The sequence below is a fragment of the Grus americana genome, chromosome 2 (genome assembly GCF_028858705.1).
Source record: "Grus americana isolate bGruAme1 chromosome 2, bGruAme1.mat, whole genome shotgun sequence".
Lineage (NCBI taxonomy): Eukaryota > Metazoa > Chordata > Aves > Gruiformes > Gruidae > Grus > Grus americana.
The window spans coordinates 41,301,696-41,324,195 of NC_072853.1; the positions used below are offsets into that span (position 1 = coordinate 41,301,696).

The 22,500-nt window shown below is 41.8% G+C and overlaps 1 protein-coding gene across 4 annotated transcripts in view; it reads left to right on the forward strand.

The window, feature by feature from the left end:
- The first annotated feature begins 1,153 nt into the window (after positions 1-1,153).
- TOX (thymocyte selection associated high mobility group box) overlaps positions 1,154-22,500 on the forward strand; it is a 221,726-nt gene continuing 200,379 nt past the window's right edge. The window contains exon 1 of one of the 4 annotated variants that reach the window (XM_054818093.1): positions 1,154-1,598. In XM_054818093.1, coding sequence (XP_054674068.1) covers positions 1,497-1,598 — 102 coding nt within the window. In that variant the 5' untranslated portion in view covers positions 1,154-1,496. Of the gene's footprint in view, positions 1,599-3,025; positions 3,170-3,368; positions 3,543-22,500 lie in introns of those variants that run through there. The other 3 variants (XM_054818091.1, XM_054818090.1, XM_054818092.1) reach the window with 3 other exon arrangements.

The window sequence follows — 22,500 nt, forward strand, 5'->3', positions numbered from 1 at the left end:
CCCTCCTCCATCCTGCTGGGAGGGAGGCTGTGCCTGCTCTCAGTACTGCCCACAGCACGGCCAGGCCCAAGCACTACGAGCTAATGAGGCAGACCCCAGCTGATGAGGAATTTCATGGCTGGTTCTTTTTACTTGCCTCCTGGTTTCTGAGGTGTGCACATGGATCATAGTTTATTTCTGCCGTCACAGACTCTGGGCGATGGCTTCCACTCTGCTGGGACAGATGACGAAGGGTTCACCTAACCCTCCGGGCCCTGCTTGCAGGTCGCCCCTGGTTAACCGCGCAGGACTGCCAGGGCAGCCGGGGCACGGGGCGCCTGGCCTGACCTTTGCAAAATGGTTGTGGAGATGGGCCGGGGGTCTCTCAGAGGCACCTCAAGGACCTGCCCGCGGCCACACCGGCAGCCTGTGGCCGACCCATCGCAGAGTCCTCAGCACGGGCCGAACTGCTCGCTCCCCTGCCGCCGCTGTCACCCCGCCCTCCCGCTTTCCCTCGGCCCCCGGGCCGGGCCGAGAAAGGGGTCGAGACCGCCGCGGCGGCAGGCCGCGGAGAGGGTGCCATAGTAACCGGCGGGGGGCCGGGCAGCACCGGGAGGCCGGGCGGGGAAGGCGGGTGGGAGAGGGCGGGGACGGCGGCGGGATGGCGGGCGCGGCAGCGCCCCCTCTCCGTGACTCCCAGCCCCGTCCCCGGCGGCCGCAAATGGCTCTTCCCTCGCCGGCCCCTTTGTGTGAAGCACATTCGGAGCAGCGACTCCGCCGGCGGAGCGCGCCGTGTCCCTCGCCGCCGCCCGCCGTGCCGAGCCGTGCCGAGCCGAGCCGTGCCGTGCCGTGCCGTGCCGAGGAGACAGAGCCGGGCCGCGCGGGGCGGCCATTCCAGCGCGGGCGGAGTGCTTCGCCGCTCCCCCCGGGGGTGCGCGGGGGCCCCGGCTGCTGCCGCCTCCCCCCCGGCCCCGCTCCTCACGGTAGAGGGAAACCAAAATACACCGCAACCATATCCAACCAAATAAATAATAACAATAACAATAATAATAATAAAAAACCGGGAAAAGAACAGGGAGCGGGCGAGCGAGAGGGAGGGAGAAGCGAACCAACTCCGAGACTCCCATAAAGAGAGGCACACACGGAGCTAGCGCCCCGGTGCCGATGCGTGGGGGAAACAATAAGTACTCGAAGTTACCTGCCCTGCCGTAGAAGAAGGAGGGTTTGTTGATTCTCTCGCAGACAGCTGCAGACCGGTGCTTTTTTGGAAGAGATTTTTTTTTTTTCTTCTTCTCTCTCTCTCTTTACAAACCACAAACGGATGTGAGGCAGGGAAGGTGTTTCTTTGACTACTGAAGTCAGGCACCTCTTTTTTATTCTTCTCAGTCTTGTTGTGTGTCCCCCCCCTCCCCTCACACATACACACACTCACTCCACACACACACACCCCCCCTTTTTTTGCACCAACATTAACGACAAAAAGAAAAGGAAAGGAGTTTGCTTGATGTTTTAGTGAAATGGACGTAAGATTTTATTCACCACCTCCTCAGCCTGCAGCCGCTCCTGATACGCCTTGTTTGGGACCTTCCCCCTGCCTGGACCCCTACTATTGCAACAAGGTGACTCGTGTTTTGTGTCGTCCGAGTTGTTTTATCTGTGCTGTCGATTGTGCTGTTGTCGCGGCGCGTTGCATGAGCTGGCGCTGCGCTTTGGCGAGCCGCGCACCAAGTTCACCGGCGAGGCAGAGGGCAGCGGCACTTGCGGGGATTTGGGGTTTGGGGAGCGCAGTGCTGCTCGCCACGGAGAGGTGCCACCGGGACACACACCGGCTCCCCCGCAGGCACCCCAAATTAAAACCCCGGAGTAGCAGGCGGCTGGAGCGGGGGGGGGTGGTGGTGGTGGTGCTGGGTGGGGGAGGCATTTTCCATAGCATCTTCCCTTTCGGAGAAACAGCGTGGACAAGGATGTTGATTCCGGAGGACTTGAATTTCCAGGGCTCCTATTCATGAGAAAGATCGCGCCCGCCACAAACCGGCAAAAACTCTCTGCCCCGCCAGTACCCTGCAATTCATGTGTCAAAGCGGTACTTGGCTGTGCCGGGAGCACGTTTGTGTGTGTATGTGTATGTGACATGTGCGTATATGTGTATATATATATACACACACGTCTCTCTATATGCACAATAAGGGTGTGTAAGAGTGACAAGTCGGTTCAGAACGTGGGCTTGACTTTGTCCCGGCTGTATAACTGCCTTACCAGTTTCTCTGTAACTTGATTAAACCGCTGCAAATAGGGTCAGTGTCTGAGGAGAGCTAAGTTGGAGGTCCCCGAGCCCTGGGGAAGGAGGAACTCCAGAGGAGGTTCGCGTTAGCCCAAATTCTGGGTTTGGTTACGAGAGTTTGGTGCTGCGATCCCGGAGCACTTTACATTACTTTTGCTGCCGAGGAAGGAGGCTGGGGTTCCTGCATTGTTACTGCCTCCGTGGCCTGAGCCAGCTGGTGCTTTATGCATGAGCTGCACTTTCTCTGCTGTTACGGAATGGGCTTTGCACATGAATAAAACGCCGGCCATAGGAAATAATCAGGAAGTGCCAGCTACCCAGAGCTCTTCTTGAGCACCCCCCACGCTAAGCGAGCGCTTCCCGAAAGATGTGTTTAATCCTGGGCGCTTAGGCGTTTGTTTAGAAACCTGCCGTGGAAGTCCGTGGCAGGCTGCAGCAGATGTTTTTCGTAGCGTAAACTCCGCCGTGCCCGCGCAGGGCCGGCCGCTGGTGCGGAGGGTCGGCGGGGCGCGGTGGCGGGGCGCTGCCGCGGAGGGGCACCCGCGTGGGGCCACCCGCCCCGGCCCGCCGCGGCCAGCGTGGTTCCGCGCTGGGCTATTGTCATGACGGTCTCACGTGTCAGAGAGATGTTCAGAGCCGTCTCTTTCATTCCGGGCAGCTGCCTAGATTCAGAGATAAACAGCAAAATAGCGTGTGTCTGTGCTCAAGCGCGGAGGCTGCAGCGCCGGGGTGAAGCCCTCTCAGTTTTCAGGAAAGATTTCCCACATGGTCTCATCTACCAATCACAACAGAAAGGACCAAATTCATCCTGGCTGCATTTCACATGTACTCAATGGAGTTATAGAATTCAGGGATAAATCTGGCCCTTTGTGGTGGATGCCTAAGGATATTTCAAGAGAGATCCCAGAGGTATGACTGTTAGTGGTGTTTGGAGTAGCTGTATTTTGCAGTATCTGGCAAACCTGCCCTATAGATCGGAAGTTTGTGCCAGGAGTGAACTTTGTTCAGCAGGAAGAGTCCAGATGCGTAGGAGCCTGTATGTGTGCATTAATTTTTTGCAAGTGCTCTGAGTAATCGTGAGGCTACTGCTACCTTTGATCTGTGGCTTGCCGTTATTTTCTCTATTGTCTGTTTTTGTAAATTGTAACCATAAAGTGTTGCCAAGTGAGAGGCTTGGGCTAATATTAACGACATAAGCACCAAAGTAGCTGAAGACCCATTTGGCAATGAAACTGGACAAACGTTATTAAACCTATCAGTGATTTAAAGCTTCAAAAAGAAGGTAATGACTTGAATACACATTTCACTCATCATTCTTGAGATAGTGGGCCAGATTTAATTTAGAAGTTAAATGCTTTGGAAAATCAGGAATTACTTTAATATATTAAATCATTTTCCAATTAAGTTCCTTAAATCATTTTTGGTGGGTTGCACTGCAAATCGAATAAATTAATTTGGAAAGTCGTTTTCAGAATTTCTTTACTAGCTGGTTAAAGCTTCTTTTAAGTCATACCATGTATGAGGGAGCAAACTGTTCTTTTTAAATGCAAATGAGACACTCATTCTGTAGACAAGTTGCAACTCTTCTATTTCACTTTGCCTGAACTGATAATGTGCTTAAAAGTGCACAGTCATAAGACATATGTTTTATGCTTGGAAAAGACTTACCAGGAATGTTTCAATATAAGATACCGAGTAGAGGACAAATGGCTTTTTCAAATGTCTTTGCCACTGACCATTGATTACGTTAAATGGACAGAGTAGGTTTGCCAGGCCCCTTGGAGGCGTGCAGTTACTGAACTTTTCATTTTTCACCCCCTTCGCTCTCTCCCTTCGCCCAGCATGATTAACATTGCTGCGAAAACTTACCTGACTTGTTCTAAACATGTCGTCATGTTACAGTATTGCTCTGACACTCATTTTCGTGCTGCGTGTATTCAGGGAGTTTGAAGGGCGGGAGGCCTGCAGAATTTTGTATCCAGTAAGCTTGGTTGAGCGTTTGCTCTTGATCTCTCCCAGGAAAGGAGATGATGGCTGGAGTGTGATGGATCCCTGTTCTGGGTTGAAATGGTGGTCTTGAGTAGGTCTTTGCACGCAAAACTCATTCAAGAACTGGACCTTGTTTCTTGTAAAGTTAGTTAAAACTTGCTTTGGGCACTTACTAGTGGATTTGGCCCTTGTTTTCCTACCTGCGTTTTGCTGCGGGGTTTGTTTTTGGGGTTTTTTTGACAAAGATGGAAGACCTCGATTCTTTACATTTTAAGTCTGCTTGAGCTGCTGGTAATTTAGAATGTATTGCACAAATACTTAAGCTTTTAAGTTTTCTAATTGTTCTGTTAGCACTAGCTTTTTTCCTGATCAGATGATTGTTTGTAGCATATGAATAAGTTCCCAGGCGCATGCACGGGAGGTATTGACAGTGCATTTTTTTGTAGCCAAAGGAAAATGCAATACTGTAGATTCAAACAGTCGCCTCTTATCTTACAATTTTCAGTTGGCAGGCTTTGTTTCAGAAGACTGCTTAGATCTTTATTTTATAAACCTAAAATAGCATTCTAAGCATCTTAGTCTAATATTTCTCTATCTGCTGTGAAAGCTCATTATACCCTGCCTATATTGTTATGCAGGCTTTTCCTTGTTTCTCTCGCATTACCCATGGAGAGAGAAAAGTGAAAGAACAATGCAAACAATGTTGGTTATGACAACTGTGTGAGGTATCTCTTATACAAACAGACAGAATGGACGGTATGCTGCGGTATATAGGTCAGCCTTTGAAATAACATAGTGGAGCTCGTACGCTGGACAGATTCAGAGTTGGGGTTGTACTGTTTGCCTCTTGAAACTTGAAGCATAATTGCATTTCAGGCATACACAGCCTAATACAAGTAGTGTGTTCTGTTGAAGTTTATTTTAAGAAGCATCACGTTCCTTAATGGAGTTGAATGCTACAAAAGAAATAACTTTGATAATCCGAGTGTCTTAATTTGATAGGAGAATATGGTCAGGGAATTCAAGCTGCTTGAAAAAGACGGATGATAAGTTTAAATGTTTACGTAGAGAGCAATAAATAACATCCTTGTGCCTTTCCGCATTGAAGCGTCACCTCCAAAGACCACTTTGAACTGTACTGTAAGGAGGATTGGTATATTTTCATACTTGCAACTTTACAGTGTTTTCAGATATCTGCTCACAGAAAGTGCAGTTATATAATTATAGTTTGACACAGCTAATGACAGGGATGCTGACCCCTGCCAACAGTAGGGAGAAAATAATGGTCTTTATGGCTCCCAATGGTTAGCCTTGCAGAATTATGCACTAGATTCTGCTGTGATTTGCTACCTGGTTCAAAAATACAGGAGCCTACAACTCATCTTTCTTGTATTTGCTGGTAGTTGTCAGTGCAGTGGAAAAATACAGCCAGACAGCAGAGGTAGAATGATAGACTGTAGTTGTTTTTAAAAAGAGGAATACAGAGGGAAAAAAAAAAAGAGAGAGGGAAGCAAAACCCTTCAAAATGAAAACAGCAGCGTGACATTGGGTAGAAGTGGATAAGGAGATATAATACAGTGCTTTGTAAGCAGCTAACAATCCCACTCGTAATCAGAATTCCACGGAGCAAAAGTGCATATACTTATATACAGTGTTTAAAATAATTTATTGTGTAAGCTTAACCCCACTGTAGAGACTACTCTAAGTAAAATGTTCCATGGCTGTTTACAAAGTGTACATTATTTCCAGTGGCTTGCTTCTATCCAGTCTTTATCTGAAACTCAGAAAGAGAATTGTGGAAGGCCAGTGCTGTGAAGGACAGCTCTAAAGCTGAAATGCTGTGTTAGTGTTTTGGCAGAATTTTAGATTATGCTCATCTAATAGATCACCATTTGTTTATTCTGGGCATTTTTTTTCCCGCCTTAGGCAACTATGTTGTTCCCTACTGCATTGGAATCATACTTGAAATTTGTTGGTGACTCTTAAAGAAAAGATTAAATGGTTACATTAGTGTTGACTGTTGATTTTTAAGAGCAAAGTGGTTTAGTTAGTTTCAAAAAATACCACATAGGAGGAAGGGAAGTGGACTTTTTTTCCTGGGTTCTTAGACCTTAGAAGGTAGTTTCAGAGTTACAGGCAAGCCTCAAGTGTGCCTCCTTAAATTCCAGTGTTTCAGAAGAGAAGTGGTTCCAGTTTTAGTGGAGTACAGAAAATGATTTATATATGTGCTTTTGAGAAATCTTTCTCAAAGATGTTCTACAAACCAAAGCATTCACAGTAATTTTTTTTTTCTTTCTGCCAAACATCAGTTCCTTGAGAGAAATTATGTTTTATTCTCTTACCAGAGTGATGTGTTTCATCTCTAGGGCATTACCCTCAACCATGAAGTCTTCTGAAAAAAGTCAGAACTGTAAACTATTAAGAATGCTGAATTAGCTAAAGACTACAGTGCGTGCGGTACCTTTGGTGTTTACATTAAACCAAAGAGCAACTGGAGCTGCAGTTAAGGACTTAAGGAGCTGATACCGTAGAGGGCTGGGCAGTCCCAACTCCTGTTGAATTCTGTGCACGTTGGGGATGATCACACTGAGCACTGTCCTGTCCTCAGATTCCCATCTTAGCAGGACTTTCACATCTTGCTAACACTGTACAGAAGCATCGGAAAATGGACTGTGTTTAAAACACTAATTTGTATTAAGCAGAGAAATGTCCTAATTGCGGTAGGATTTAGATCAAAATTCTTGGATATTTAAATCCTGTATTGATGGCAGATATAACAAAGCTTAGACAGTGGAAGGAAAAAGCTTCCTCTCTCAGCATGACTCAAAAGTGACCTGGAAGCACCACTTCTCGTGGTGAGAGGGTAGTCCTGGATCAATGCAGACCTTGGCTTCTGGAACTGACGGCGGTGGCAGTTAGTGGCAGCTTTGTTTATCTTTCTGAAGTGGACGCATGCTCTGTGGATGTCTAGCATGGCCTGCATACACTGAAATACTTATTTTAATTATAGCCTAACCAAATTTGAATGTTTTGTTGTTGCAGTTGGACTAAATGATCGTTGTAGGTCCCTTCCAACTGAAATAGTCTATTCTATTCTACTGTTTTAGTTACACAGCTAGGAACCGATTTTCTGCCCAAGGAGTGATTTCTCATTAAAAAAGACGAGTTATAAACTGCTCCAAAACATGGTTTATAGCGGAAGCGCCAAATGACTGTTAATTATAGCAGCGCTTCCAAAATACTTTCAGACACGGCATTCGCATCAACCTGAATGAGATTTTCTTGGTTATAACGTTTTTCCCTATAGCATTCAGTTGGAAAATGGCAACATTGCATTATTCTATGGTTAGGCACAGATTACGTAGTGTTAGCAGCAGCAACAAGCATCACCCTTCCACAGCAGCAGGTGCACAGAAGAAAATCTCATCTCGCATTCCCTGGAATATCTGCATTTTATGTTCAGTGGTTGCGATCAGTTTTAGGTTAGTAAGTCAGGGCATCAAATAAAACGTTTAGCTCTTGACTTAGATCTTCAAAGTTAAAATCGTTTTTCAGCAGAGATCTTGGTGCAACTGACATTTGTAATGTCTGTGGTTTTCTTTTGCTTCTTATGTTTGCAGTAAGTAGTTTATTTTTAGCCCTTGAATTTCATATGGCTCTACTAATATTTATATCTTATCTTTCAATTGCACATATGCTAACACTGTTTCTGAACTGTTCATTTAGTATTTCTCACTGGACTGCTATTTGATTTGCTATAGACCCTTATAGTATGGTTTCCTCCCAAGAAACACGCTGCTTTCTAAGTTGCAAAACATACTTGAATTACATGAGCATCTGACAAATCCAGGTTAGTGGAAATGTCAGGATGTTTTAGTATTCACATTCTTGACTGTTAAACTGCTCTCTACCAACCAAAAGTGGCATGAGTGGCTTTTTTCAAAGGTACTGCTGGCTAAGCATGGAAATTGAGCTGCTGTGGTAGTACTTTTGTCTCCTGCTATTGTTGTTGATGATTATATGGTCTTAAAGGTTAAATGGAACTTACTGTAGCTGGTATGTATTTTTGTTGTATTAAGGAAATCTGCAGTGAACTCCAGTTCCTTATTCTATATGCAAGAAGAAATCAGAACTCTGAAATCAGACAGTGATAACCTGTACTTAGGGAAATGGGTCAGTAAGGGAAGTATGAAGTTTGCAATGTGAAGCAAAGATTTGTCCAGACAGTTCCTGCCAGAAGAGTGAGAAGATTACGTATATGTATAAATTCCTATTGTATCAATGCTACTCTATACGTGTATACACATACGTATGTTTCTGCTTCATTATATATTGCTCACTTTGAAGAAAGTGAACTTACTCTGCGAATCCGTCATTTCTATCCTGTATTATAAGCAGCTGGCTTCAAAGTCATATTCTGATTGCAGTTGCCAAAAAAAAGTGCGTAGGTTTGTGTTCATGAATAAGAGAAAACATTTGTTTCTTATACGATCATTGTGTTTGCATCAACCTGAAATAATAATAAATAGTAAAAGGAAAACTAGTGGTGAAAAGGGACGATAACCTTTCAAGAAAAGTATAATTTATCATTTGGCAGACACAGTTGTGAACATTAGTCATAGAAACCTGCAGATAGTAGAGGCTTAATATCAAAGCTAATGATTTATTTTATGCTAATGACTTTCTGCTAGGGCATAAAAGACTGCTCATAATGGACTCTCAGTGCTGTTTTCAGTTGCGAAGGCTAATGAGATAATCTTACCCAAAATTAAGCTTTTTGAAGTAAATCATGGTGTTATTTTTTCAAGTTAACTATCGAAAATGTATTGGCAAACTAACTTTTTTTAAGAACTGCTTATAATCTTTATAGGAAAATATAAGGCAGGTTTTTTCTGTCTTTAAGCAGTTTTCTTAATTGTGTTGGAAATGTCTGTTTATGTTTTTTTACAGTTCTGAAGAATAATATTCCCGATGTGGAAGTCATTCACTTCAGTGGTTTTATCATAGCGCAGTAAGTTTTTGTGAGGCGCAGTTGTTTTTGCAGGTTGAACAAAGGAAAAGAAGAATTATTTTTTTAGTGGCCTAGCCAGTAATTTGCTAAATGCCAGTAAAACCCTTAGTTTTGCATTGAGAAGTTTTTAAAATCATGTTTGCAATTAGTTATAACCAACATTATATTTCAATAAGAGATAATTTGCCTACTAAAGTTCACATAATGTGCTAATCATGTCTAGTGGTTAATAAAGGCCTCCTATCTCACTCCCCTGATGGCTATAAAAGGCTATTATGTTCATGGCAGCAGTTCAGGTACAGCTGCTGTGTGTTAATAATGCATCATTGTCCCACTAATAAACACAGCAAAGGTCAGCAACCCTGAGCACCTAAAACACCTATTCTCTTTCCAAAATATTTATTAGCACCTTAATGGCGTATATATTCATTTTGGTTAGGATTATATCAGTTAATGACCCTCATGGAATCCCATGTGTTCAGGTTTTGCAACCTACATGCTGTTGTGGGCCGTTGCACTCATCTTTCCTCCTAAACATTTCTTTTTCGTCGCAACTATGTGTTGTTTCTTTCATTTAAGATTAGCATTCCATGGTCATTTTATAATTAACTTACTTTGTTACTTAGTTTGACAATTTTCAGGTTTTTTTCCTCAGTTAATTTAAGAGTATATTGAGAGGCTGAATTTTCATTAGTTAAGCCACTTTATAGAAATTATAACTATGTGCTAAAAAACTATGCAATTGTGTAACACGCATTCACACGTGCTCATGTGCACGCACGGAGAGGTGCGTATATACATGTGTGTATATATGAGCAGTACTTCCTCTAGGTTCCATACGTAATTTTATACTAGTGACTTACGTTTTCCTTTTTAGCGTAGACTGCTGTATTCATAAAGGTTTTTTAAAATGCATTTTCTACAGACAAAGAACATACTCACATGGGATTTCCATTTTGCCAGGGAAACATGCAAATCAATAGGCCAGCACTTATCTGCATTAAAATTAGGTATACTGTAATTTATGGGTGCAGTGATATTGTATTTGTCTTGCGTAGCCTCAGATATTCTTTAAGGTAGCCTGGCTATGTGTCCTTAGAGAAAAGCAAAAGTGTTAATTGAACAAAATCTCATTTTCTCATCTTGTAGTATTGCCTTTTGTTTTCTGTTACTCATTTTGAAAACCTGATGGTTTTTTTGTGCTGTGTGATTTACAAACAAATGTTCAGAGGGCAGAAAAATACCACTACACTTCCATCAAGAGAAATGAAAAAGCTTAACTAGCTGACGGGTTTCTATTTGGTGTAGCACATAGCTTCAATGACACATTTGTCATGCTTTAAATATATAATACATACAATAAAATATGTACAGGCACAATTGTGATATATGTAGTGTCTGGCTCCATTGCTATTGTTTGTAGTCTCTACGGTTGTCATACGTTGTTCTTTGCACATCATACCCTTACAGCAGAATTTGACACAATTTCTAGCTTTCAGTCCTGCACCATTTTCATTGCACAATATACATGAGTTTGACAGGGTGTGTTGAGGACAACTCTGGCAAGCAATTGATATTTTGAAGTGGCAAGCGTTTCAGCAGCTGCCTGCTTGTGAAAAAGGAATGATAAGATATACTGTATTGTTAGTTTCAGGCAAAGCATTAAGGTTTAAGCTCTGTAAAAATGTACACATTATTCGTCAGTGGTGAAGCAAGCCTTTTATGTTTTTTAGAGCTTAGCTCTCTGGCTGATGTGAACTAGAATGACATTGGTTTAATGGTCAGTAAATGAATAGGAGTACTTTGAATTTGAACCGCTGCCAATTTTGCACCGACAAAGAGACTGACAAAAGAAAGATTTTATGTGAAAGCAAAGCACAAGCAATGTTTGGGGAGGTGGGGAGAGGGGTAGAGGAACCCAACAGAAATATTCTCCAGCGCAGCCTTGTAATGGTACTAAAATTGTTAAAACAGATCCATTTTACATGGCTCATCGGCTACAAACCTAAGCTGTTTCATCTAATGTTCTTTAAAACCTGTTGTATACACATAGTCTTTTAGAGTATATTCATATGGAATTTACAGTGTGTTTTTCTAAATACCACACTGTGCCCCGAAGGCCTGTTGGCAGAACATCAGAGTTGTCCACTGCTGGAGTTCCCAAGTCTCCCTCTATCTGGAAGTGGGAAATTGTAGTTTAATCAGTTATGGCACTTTCAGTGTGTAACATTCATTAGTAAGGCAATTTGTCATGACTGTTAATAGTCAGGATGCATCTGCTCTCTCTTCAGTTACGGAGCGTGATAAGCAAGAGGGCAAATATTTCAGTATCTAATAATATTAGCATGTTTGAAAACTGCAGCTCAAGGTTAGTGCTCAAAACACAAACAACAGATTAATAATGACCTATTTATTTTTACTGGTTTTACCTTTACAGATTTGATTTTAAAGTACCCTAATGCTCTTATGAGTTGTACATTATCTATCTGGGTATTAGAAAGTAAGTGTTAGCATCTTCAGTGTTTGTCAAAGACTTTTCCTCTATTGTCATAAATTCAAAGTTAGGATATTTTCAAAGAGTTGCAAATACTTACAATTGAGCCACATCATTTTCCAGTGTGTCGGTAATAAATTGTTCACAGTATCATTTTTGGCAGTGTCAGGCCTTTTACAGTGTTAGTTTTGTAGCTGGGCAGCTTGTAATGCTCTGGAAGATATTCGGTGCCTACCAAATAGACAACATGCAATTAGAAAAAATGTTCTCTTCTAGCTAAAAACTGGCTTGTAATCATTGTTCATTGTTCTAAATATGAAAGGTTAAATTGTTTCCTACAGCCAAGAAAGGTTAGAGGTTTTGTTCACATATATCTGATAACCCTCATGTATTACATAATATGATAGCTTCGCACACAATAGCTTTGTGACACATTTTAATTTTTAATGAAAAGCCCCCCAAATTTTAACATAATGATTTCTTTAGAAACCAAGCCCAATCTTGGTAAAATCCGTTCTTGCTAGTAACAAAAGCTGTTACTGTTTAAGTTCCTGTTCAGCAGTTAGTTGGTACGCTTCACTGGATGTTGTCAAAAAGGCTTTTCTCTTGATTGACAACCCCGTAGGAATGTGAATGGAGATTTTAATTGCATATCATGTGTGCATATCAGAGTGAGTGGATTCACTGACTCTGCTTAGCTCCATATCTCTACAGGTCAGCCATGCCAAAACACTTCTTTTTTTTAATAAGCAATTGATATATTTTCTAAAGAGAGAGAAAAAGGGCATGCAAGTGAAGAGTGGACTGTAAAGCAAAAGATTCCTGTGAATTTCAGAAGAAAAATGTGTGCAATAAGTTTTCAGAATGTTTTTAACACAATTAGGAGGCATTTAGATGATGTAAATTCATTGCAAGTCTAAGTTGGCCAAAGACTGCTAGAATATATTTTTCTTCTGGTATTTGCTAGCAGAAGTGTGTTTATCTTTTTACTTTTTTTTTACAAGAGTACTTTGAACAAAATCAGTCAAAAAAAAAAAAGTAAAGCGAGTGGAAAACTTTACTGAGGCAGGCTGACCTTGTGTCTTGCATCTTTATAGAAGACATTGGGAAATGGTGGGGGTTTCTTCATATGTGTGGGAGATAGTGGGCTTTCTCATTCATCCTGGATTTGATCCACACTCTTTGGGCAACGCTGTTACTTTAGAGAGAGATTTACTTAGGTAAAGGTCTGATAATAAGACTGAGTTTTGATTTCAACTGTAATGCAACTTAAATATTAATTTTTTTCTTAAGAACAGTAAATGGTACATCACTGCAAAGTGACACTGATAAATAGATCTCAACATTTTCCATAGCCAAGAACACTGCAGGTGAAAAAGACAAAGCCAAAGATTCGTTATTATGAATAGTAATTAGATTTTGGTGTCTCAAATTAGATTCCAGGTTTCATTTTACATCAGAAACCACAACATTGACTGTATTTTTTTTTGGGCTCATAAAGCATCAGCAACTGAAAGCACAGCTACAACACAGTTGTGGGGAACTTTTGGCTGAGTTAGTGTTTTGTGCCTGTTACAGGGATGTCGAAATCTAAAAGGGGGTGGCAGTTGCATTTTTCCGGGAGGACCCCTGGGAAGGGATTGTTACTAAGTCAAAAAGTTTCTTTCCTGGTTTGTCAGTGCTCTCAGATGAAAAGCAAATTGACTGCCTTTTGCTCTTTTACCCTTTGTGTAGGGCCGACTCGCACTTTCAGGTTATATTTGTGTGAAGTGTGGGAATGGAGGATGCCAGCCACTTGTTGACTCTTCAGGCTACAACAGCAAAACACATACCTCCTTGTCTGACAACGTGCGGTGTAACATTGGCACCTGTACAGACCCTATTGACTCCTGTCTTGGACTAACGTGTATCTCACCCAATTATGCCTTGAACATCAATAAACCCTTAGGAGTCCCTAAAAACTATGAATACCATAAGAAGAAAACCAGCAAGACTTTGCTTTCTTTCTGGTGAAGCAAACCCCTTCTGACTTAATATATGACATCAATGGACGGCTGGATCTATTAGGAACTGACACTTCCAGGGATTTTTAGGATTTGTGAGTAGAGAGTAGAGGGAAATGAGAAATGGCAAAGATAGTAATCTGAACAAATGATTCCCTCTGTACAGTGTGCATTCAAGTCCTATGAACAAATGCATCAATAAGGAGCCGTAGCTTTCTGGACACCCAGAAGTGCTTGTGTTTAGATTTGTCTGGGCTCACACCTGTGTAAGTTTCAGATCTTTGGCACCTTCACTTCTGATAAAGCTTTTGTTTTTAGAGAGAATTTCTAAAATTATTCCTGGTTTTGAGAGCTTTCCATCATAGGTACCAGGTCCACAAGGCTGCCAAAGCCAGGAGAAAATGTAGACTTTGGAAGTCAAAACCTATAAGAAATGAAGAACATTTAAATGCTTTTTTCATTGTTGAGGAAAGAAAATATTTAGATTTTGCGACATGGTAAAGTTTGTAACTAAGGTTTTGATAAAAATGGGAACGGACCCTGAAGCTGTAATTTTGGATTAACACAAGGGCCATTTTTGTAAATCACCATAGCAGCTCATGTAATAATGTTGAGAAGATTACAACATTGCTGTCATGAGGACTTAATTTGCTCAATACTTTGTTAGGTTATGAAGTCAAACACTTTAAGGCTGGGAATGCCAGATTTAAGGATGTCTTGAATTTGCTCTTTAGTATGTTATCATTGGCAGGAATTGATGGAGTGAAACAGTGGATGTGGAATAAGTTATCATACCATTGCAACTTTATCATTAATGCAGTTACAAATCACACCTGAGTTAGGCTTTCAGTCAGACTTAAATCCGTCATTTTCCACATTTTGGCCTCTTGACTTTGTAACCCAAATAATATTCTTTCAAAAATATCTTTTTTTATGTTACTGATTGTGTTGGGTTTGCGTGGCAGGGTTTTGGTGGCGGGGGGCCTACAGGGGTGGCTTCTGTGAGAAGCTGCTAGAAGCTCCCCCTGTGTCTGACAGAGCCAATGCCAGCCGGCTCTAAGACGGGCCCGCCGCTGGCCAAGGCCAAGCCAATCAGCGCCTCTGTGATAACATATTTAAGAAGAAGAAAAACACTTAGAGAGAGCTTTTGCAGCCGGAGAGAGGAGTGAGAAGATGTAACTCTGCAGACACCAAGGTCAGTGCAGATGGAGGGGGAGGAGGAGCTCCAGGCGCCGGAGCAGAGAACCCCCTGCAGCCCGTGGTGAAGGCCATGGTGAAGCAGGCTGTCCCCCTGCAGCCCATGGGGGAAGGATGAGGGGGTGTAGAGATTCCACCTGCAGCCCATGGAGGACCCCACACCGGAGCAGGTGGAGGCACCTGAAGGAGGCTGCGGCCCGTGGGAAGCCCACGCTGGAGCAAGTTCCAGGCCGGACCGGTGGACCCGTGAAGAGGGGAGCCCACGCCAGGGCAGGTTTGCTGGCAGGACTTGTGACCCCGTGGGGGACCCCACGCTGGAGCAGTTTGCTCCTGAAGGTCTGCACCCCGTGAGAGGGACTCCATGCTGGAGCAGGGGAACGATGAGAGGAGTCCTCCCCCTGAGGATGAAGAAGCGGCAGAAACACCATGTGATGAACTGACCGTAACCCCCACTCCCGGTCCCCCTGTGCCGCTGAGGGGGGGAAGGTTGAAGCCGGGAGTGAAGTCGAGCCCGGGAAGATGGGAGGGGTGGGGGGAAGTGTTTTAAGAGTTGATTTTATTTTCTCATTCCTCTACTCTGTTTTGCCTAGTGATAAATTAGATGAATTCCCTCTCTAAGTTTGGTCTGTTTTGCTCGTGACGATAATTAGTGAGTGATCTCTCCCTGTCCTTATCTCGACCCACAAGCATTTCGTTATGCCTTTTCTCCCCTGTTTAGTGAATGAGGGGAGTGAGAGAGCGGCTCTGGTGGGCACCTGGCCTCTAGCCAGGGTCAACCCACCACACTGATTCATTGGATTGTACCTGTGCCATTCATTGCTATCGTCTATCAGGAGTGTTTGAGTCTCTTCAACGTTGCTGCACAGATTTTTCTGCTGCAGAGTTAACTCTTGTTAGCAGCACGGAGAGTTTTGTCATGGTGAGTGAGAGGAGGACCCAGTCTTGCTGTGGCTAGGAAAATTGCAGGCTCTCTGTTACCAATCCTTTCCTCGTGTGGATACTTTGACACAGGCTGACATGAGGCATGCTTACGTTCTAAAGATTTGCGATCCAACATGAGACTACTTCTGTTATTTTGTCACGATGCCCACATTTTGGGCTGAGGAGCTCAAGCGTAAGTTAAGGCTTTAGTAATTTCAACAGTTTACCTCTGAATAAAAGGCACTTTTCTATCTCAATATCTTTTCTTTTGCTGAATTTGAAAGATGTGCTGCAAGTAATGGACCTGGCTGAGTTTTCTTAAGGTTAAAAATACCACTTGAACTCCAAATACAGGTATTGTGACCAAAATTACAGTAATATGTACTATAGTTAAACCTACAATTGTGAAGTAAGAGAAACCATATTGAATGTATCTTTATTATCTTATATATAGGTACTATGCTTGTAGAAATAATTAACATAGCATCTATTAAATGTATGTTTATATTAAACTCTCTACTCTCTAAATTTGTATAAATTATTTTAGTTCCAGTAAAACCAGAGGATTTAGTATACAAATCCTTAGGGTTTGTCCTATAATTTCTTTCTTTGGAGCTACAAGGGAGTCCATGTATATAATAATCAAAGCGCAGAGAAAAAATATTTTTGAAATGGAAAAATATATTATTCGGCTGAATCCATTGCCTTTTTAAGAGTGCTCTGATTCTGGAGGAATTTCTCAAACAGAACGTTACAATGGAAATACTAAGGCAGCATTCTTGAACTTGTCTTTTGTTTTATTCACTCTTTTCAGAAATTCAAAGTGTAAATATTAATATTTACTGCAGAATAAAATAGATAAAGTTCTGAATTTAGAAGTTTTTTGTTGGAGAAGACTGCGGACTTTCTAGGAACAAGTTAATTACAACAGAGACACCCCTTAACCTGCTGCTTCCTACATGGTAACCTGGGTTTCTAGCAATGTTGGAAGCTCTTTGCTTGTATTAGAGCTGGAAGCATGTTCTGAAGCAGTGGGGCACAGTGATGTACCAGATCTGGAGGTTAATTTTCTGCCATTTGCTCATCAGAATCTTCCCTTATTCTTACTACTGAGCTTGCAATGGACCCTTACAAGTCTGAAAATAATAATACTGGAATGAATATTTCCCATTTATTAGGAGTTAAAAATTGAAGAGTATCATAATCATCAAGTCTTGTTATCCTGGGTAAGGATGAAACATGATGTGAGGGAAGTTTGCCTTTCCATCCACGCTGGTAGCTGAGTGTTGTTCAGTCAAGCGTGGGAGAGGAGGACAGAGAAAGGGGGCACCGAGTGTTTAAGGAACTCATCTAAGGACAGGAGCTGGGGCTGTGGTCTCTCAGCACTGGTTTGAGCTTGTGTTTGTATTTTACCATAACTGAACATTAGTCTCCTTTCTGCCCGGAGACTCCTTTCTCTCTTTATGTTTCAAGTATTCTCCCCATACAGATGCTGAGCTTTGAAAAGACAGATGAATTGCAACCTTACCCCAGAGTACCTGTCACCTGTTCATTAGGAATTTTTGCTAGAACAGAAGAAAAAATGAAGATATCCTGTAGAAAATAGATTTTCTGACTGGTCTTGGCCAAAGCTGGACACCGCTTCCACCAGCATGGACAGCTAAGCTATCTCCAAGGAAAAGCTGACCAGTTTGCTGGGTGAGAAGGGACATTGCTGGAGGGTCCTGAAGTCCCTCTACTGTCGATGGAGAAGGGGGATGGGGGCATAGAACGTGCCCCAGGCAGACTAACTTTCACCCTCAGTTCTTTGGGGTGATTCAGAAATCTCTGGTTCAAAGACCTAGTGTGACAGCATGCCTGTTTTAAGAATTTAGATTTACATGTCACCAGAGCTATGAGGATTAGGACTGATCAACTGAAGTAATACTGCATGAAGTTAAAAGTTCCATGAATGTACATTTACAGAAGTCTTTATGGTGCATTATGTTGCTCTTTCTGTGGACTTGCATGACTCCAGGCAACGTTTGCTGGCTCATAGAACAAAATCCCCAAGCTCCAGGGACTTCTCTGAGAAGTGCTTTCTGTCTTCAGTCCATGACATGTCATGTTAGCTGTTCCATTGCTGCCTTCATCTGCTACTTTCCTCGCTTATGTTCTGTAGAAGTCCCGACATCCTGCAACGGAGGTTGCCTCTTCAGCAGCTGATTTACCATCTCCTGCCAGGGAGTGTCTTTTAAGAAAGAAGAGTCCAAAAGCATCAGGAAATCCTTTCGTGATCATTACGTTGATGAGGTCACATAAGAGAGATGGGGGAAAGTAGTCTCTCTAAAAATAGATCTTGGTGAGAGAAAGAGCAGTCTCCAGCAATGGAGGGAGAGGTCCTTCAACACAAACTTAATTGCAGAGGAGGTTTAGAGAAACACTATGAGATGCTATGCCATCTCATGTCCCATTCCCTGCCCCCCCTTGCCCCCCCCCCGTCTCTGATAAAATCACTTTTCTCCACATCCCAATTTGTTATCGCTTAACTTGGATGAGAAGCTTGTTCTTCCTCAACAGCAGGTCTTATTTCAGCCCTTATCTGGTGGTTCAATAACTTATGCCTGTACCTTTTTAAAAAAAAAAAAGTCAACAAGTTTGGAGTACAAGGAGTGGACTGCTTAGTTATCTAAGTTCTTTTTTCTTCAGGGCCATTCCCCAGTATTCTGTAAAGAGAATTTTACTATTTGGTTTTTGGTTTTTCCCCTTCTTCTCCACCTTTACAAAACGGTACAGTTGACTGCATAGCTGAGAAGCTGGCAAATTAATTCTGTTGCACGGAAATAGTTAAAAAATATTACCTTAAGATTGTTAATCGCATCAGTGCTAGAGTAATGAAAGGACTTGCTTATACCCACAAAAGTGGGGAAGAGAAAGGTCACAATTAGAGCTGGAATTCCACACTTAGTTTGAAATTTCTAGTTATGGCAGCATATTTTGTATATAGGATTATTACTCTTTGGCAAGCCCTGCTGTGTCTAAACACTTTTGGGTGGGCTAAGGATGAAGTTTCAGTTTAACTCGGCATTTTCTTGCTTTGTGGTTTTAAACTTTAGATTGTAATAACATTTCACGAGCATCAATTTTTATGGTACAGTTCATTTGTAGAAGATGCTATTTTTACACAGTCCTAGTGCTAATAGAAATCTGTTGCATTAGATTTTAAAAGGTGAACTTCATTATGTTTTTCCTGACAAAGAAATGTATCATCTAGGATACAGAACTGTGACGAGCTGTTTGTGAAATAATTCAACAAATCTTGTCTTTTCTTACCATTTTTTTCCCATTATCCTAAAAAGGAATGCAGCCATGACCAAAACTTTACCCTCTTGGTGCTTTAGTATATGAGCTAAAATACACTTCTGGGTATCTTACTACATTCTGCATACTGCTTGTATAGGGCTGCCAATGTCTGTCACCAGTCCTGCCTTAATACAGTCTCCTGTTTTTAGTATCTTGTGTTTAGACTCAGTGCAGCACAAGTACAAAGCCACTGTCTTTTTAGTTGAATTTTTAATATGCTTCAGCATTTGTAAGGATTTTCATTACAGTACTGAACAGAATTGGACTTTACTTTTTGCAGATACCACTGTATTTGAAAAAGGAACCATTATTTCCTCCATTGCAAAAAGTGTGTACAGTACATTGGGTACTCTGTTCTGTATGTATCTATGTCTCCAAATTAGTTTGTATCACCTGTTATAAAACTCCTTTTCTTCCACCACTACTCTGAAATTGCCTTTCATACTCCATGTAACCTATGAATTGGTCCTGCGAGTGAGTCATTCCAAGGTTGTTGTTCTTCCCTTATAACTACATTTAATATAAAATACTGTGCTCTATGTTATGTCCATCTTGTTCAGATGGAACAGTGTCTGCTGAGATGGAAAAGCAGAATGCAATATCAGAATACATTTAAATGTAATAATGTCTCTAGAATCTTTCTTTTTATGGTACAGAAATAACAGCTCTCCTGCCCTTATCACTGCATTGGCTTTTAGAGCCTTGTGGTATCAGAGTATTTCAATCACAGGCTTGGCCTTGCAGCTCTTACCCTAGGAAAAATGCCACTGATGACCAGAGGAGTTTTGTTTTCTTCAAGGACGGTGATTTGGCCTCAAATCAGCTACATAACCCCATTTTAGGTACCCCTTTTTCTTACGTAAGGATTTACATAAGCTTTATTGTTCTAGATGTCCTGCACATTTCTTGTATTAACAAAATGATACACCTGGGGTTAATTTTCAGGACTATTGCGTTTTATACATACTGGCCCTAAAGAAACCTTACCAAGAACATTAAATTCATTTTCTGTTGAGTGTTGTTTTTCCTATAAGTACATGTGTCTTCCAAGGTCCATCAAACACAAAGATTTTAAAGTTTTAAACCAGTATTAGCTATTGCAGTTACATCACATTTTATCTGTCTCTCCTGCAGCTGGAAAATTGTGGCTGAGGTTCATTTGAGTTGCGCTTTCCTCAAAAAACAATTGGTTAGTTTTATTTTTCCCTGTCTGGTGGATCAATCCAAAAGGTATTTCATCAGCAAGACAGAGGCATGTGCAAGCTGTGACTCTGGGTTAAGGGACAAAGGCACAAATCCACTGATACCCTGCCCCTCTGCAATACTGCCTGCAAGATCCTGCGCAGGACTTTTTACCAGTTAGTAGGGTAAACAGTAACTGGTAGTTGGAAGGCAACTTCAGTGGCTGAGGGAGACTGTCATGCCAGGAAACTTGGTTTTCTTATAAAACTATGGCATGGCTTTCCATCCACATGCTCTCACTTGGGGCTTTCAGAAACTCGTGACTCATGCGAAGCCGTGATGCTCTCACGATGTGATTCAGGCTGCTGTGTACATGGGACATCTCCATAGTTCCTGGAGGACCAACTGTTGCTAGTTAAACAAATTGCCATGTTTCCTTTAAACCACCATTTCAAATTCAAAATCCTTCCATAAGTAGATATATGTAGCTAAAGAATCAGTGTATTCTCCCGATACAGGGAGGTGGTCCACTGTTGCCTTTGAGCTGTTTCTTGACCCAGTTCTATGTTACAGTTCTGTTGCTGTGATCTACAACAGGCCGTGTGTGTGATTGAGTGCCGTGGGCCTGGGTGATGTGAATTTATGGCACGCTGGCTGTTGTACCGTGGCGTCCCGTGCAGACACTTCCATGCCCACACAGGATGCCTTTGTGTAAAGATACTCTGCTTGGAAAGCAGATGGACATTATTGCTTCCTAGTCCTTCAGAATAAGCTTTTGTCTCGATCGGTGAGCTGGTCTGGATTGCCGTGTGACTGTAGGAGGGCCACCAAGCAAGCAAAGAGGAGGCAGACTTCATCTTTTAGTTACGGCTTTTAAATGGGTTTTAGCCAGTTCTGAAACTGTGCCCTAAAATTACATGGGGATTTTGCAAAACAGTGAACGTACTTCATATTGATGTAGGCGCTAATCTGTCTGTGTACGCAAACCCCATGTATGCATCTACTTTAGGCATATTTAGGAAATAGCCTATAGGTGCACTGTTAGTGCAGGTAATTCAGGAGTGAAACATGTCCTAAAACTCACCAGTGGATGCGATTCCAGTGGCAAACAGTTCTACTTAAAAAGAGATTGAATATGATACAGCGTTGGCAGCCCTGGCTAACAACCATTCTAGTCTGCAGCAGTTTTAAGTCTGTCATTAAAAGTGTTTCAGGAATCGTTTTGAAGTAGAAATCTGAGAATATGAGATACACAGAAGGAAATGTTTCTGTCTGTCATGAAAAATCTGTATCTAGCTAGAGGCTGCAGTGGTTGTGAAGAATGATAGTATCTCAGCTCTGCAGTGGACATTTTTGACTGTCAAAATTTGCATGTATTTAATGCATTGTACTGTTTTAAAAACACTGTTCTTAGGATACTTGTCAAAATATTTTCTATAATGGATGAATTTAAATCTAATTAACATATTCATGTTTCAAACTTATGGCCATTTTTTTGTCCAAAGTAGTGCATAATTTATATTCATATATAAATATCTGATATATACTGTATTCAGAGGCAGTATATAGCTCAGGTTTAAACTGAACCTGGATAATGTTCAGTCATAATACATCTTACTCACCGATACAACTTTACATAGTTGTCCATTAATATTCTCTTAAAGGAGTGGGTAAATGTTTTATACAGCCTATCTCTTTATAGTTGCAGGGTTTTTTTAATGGTGGAGTAACAAAATGGAGATAAAGCTACATTGGATACTTGTTTTGTGCAAAACTCGATCTGTGTGTGTAATATTTATAAATGAAGGTGCAAGACCAAATAGCCAAGATGTCAGGTAAGACGACATCTATATATGCTCTCTGCTGACTTCTGAGTAATCTTTTGTTAGTTCCTCCAATAACTCAGTCTAATCAAATACAGGGACGTAAGCGATATCATGTAATAGCTTTTTGGAATCAATAAATATGCCATGGTTTTGAATTACTAGCAGTGTAGATGTGGCTGATAAGCTCAATTGTTGGAAAACTGATCCCATAAAAGTGAAAAGTGAGATTTTTTTAAAAAATCAGATGAAAGCCAAATCTTTTATGAAACAGAAAT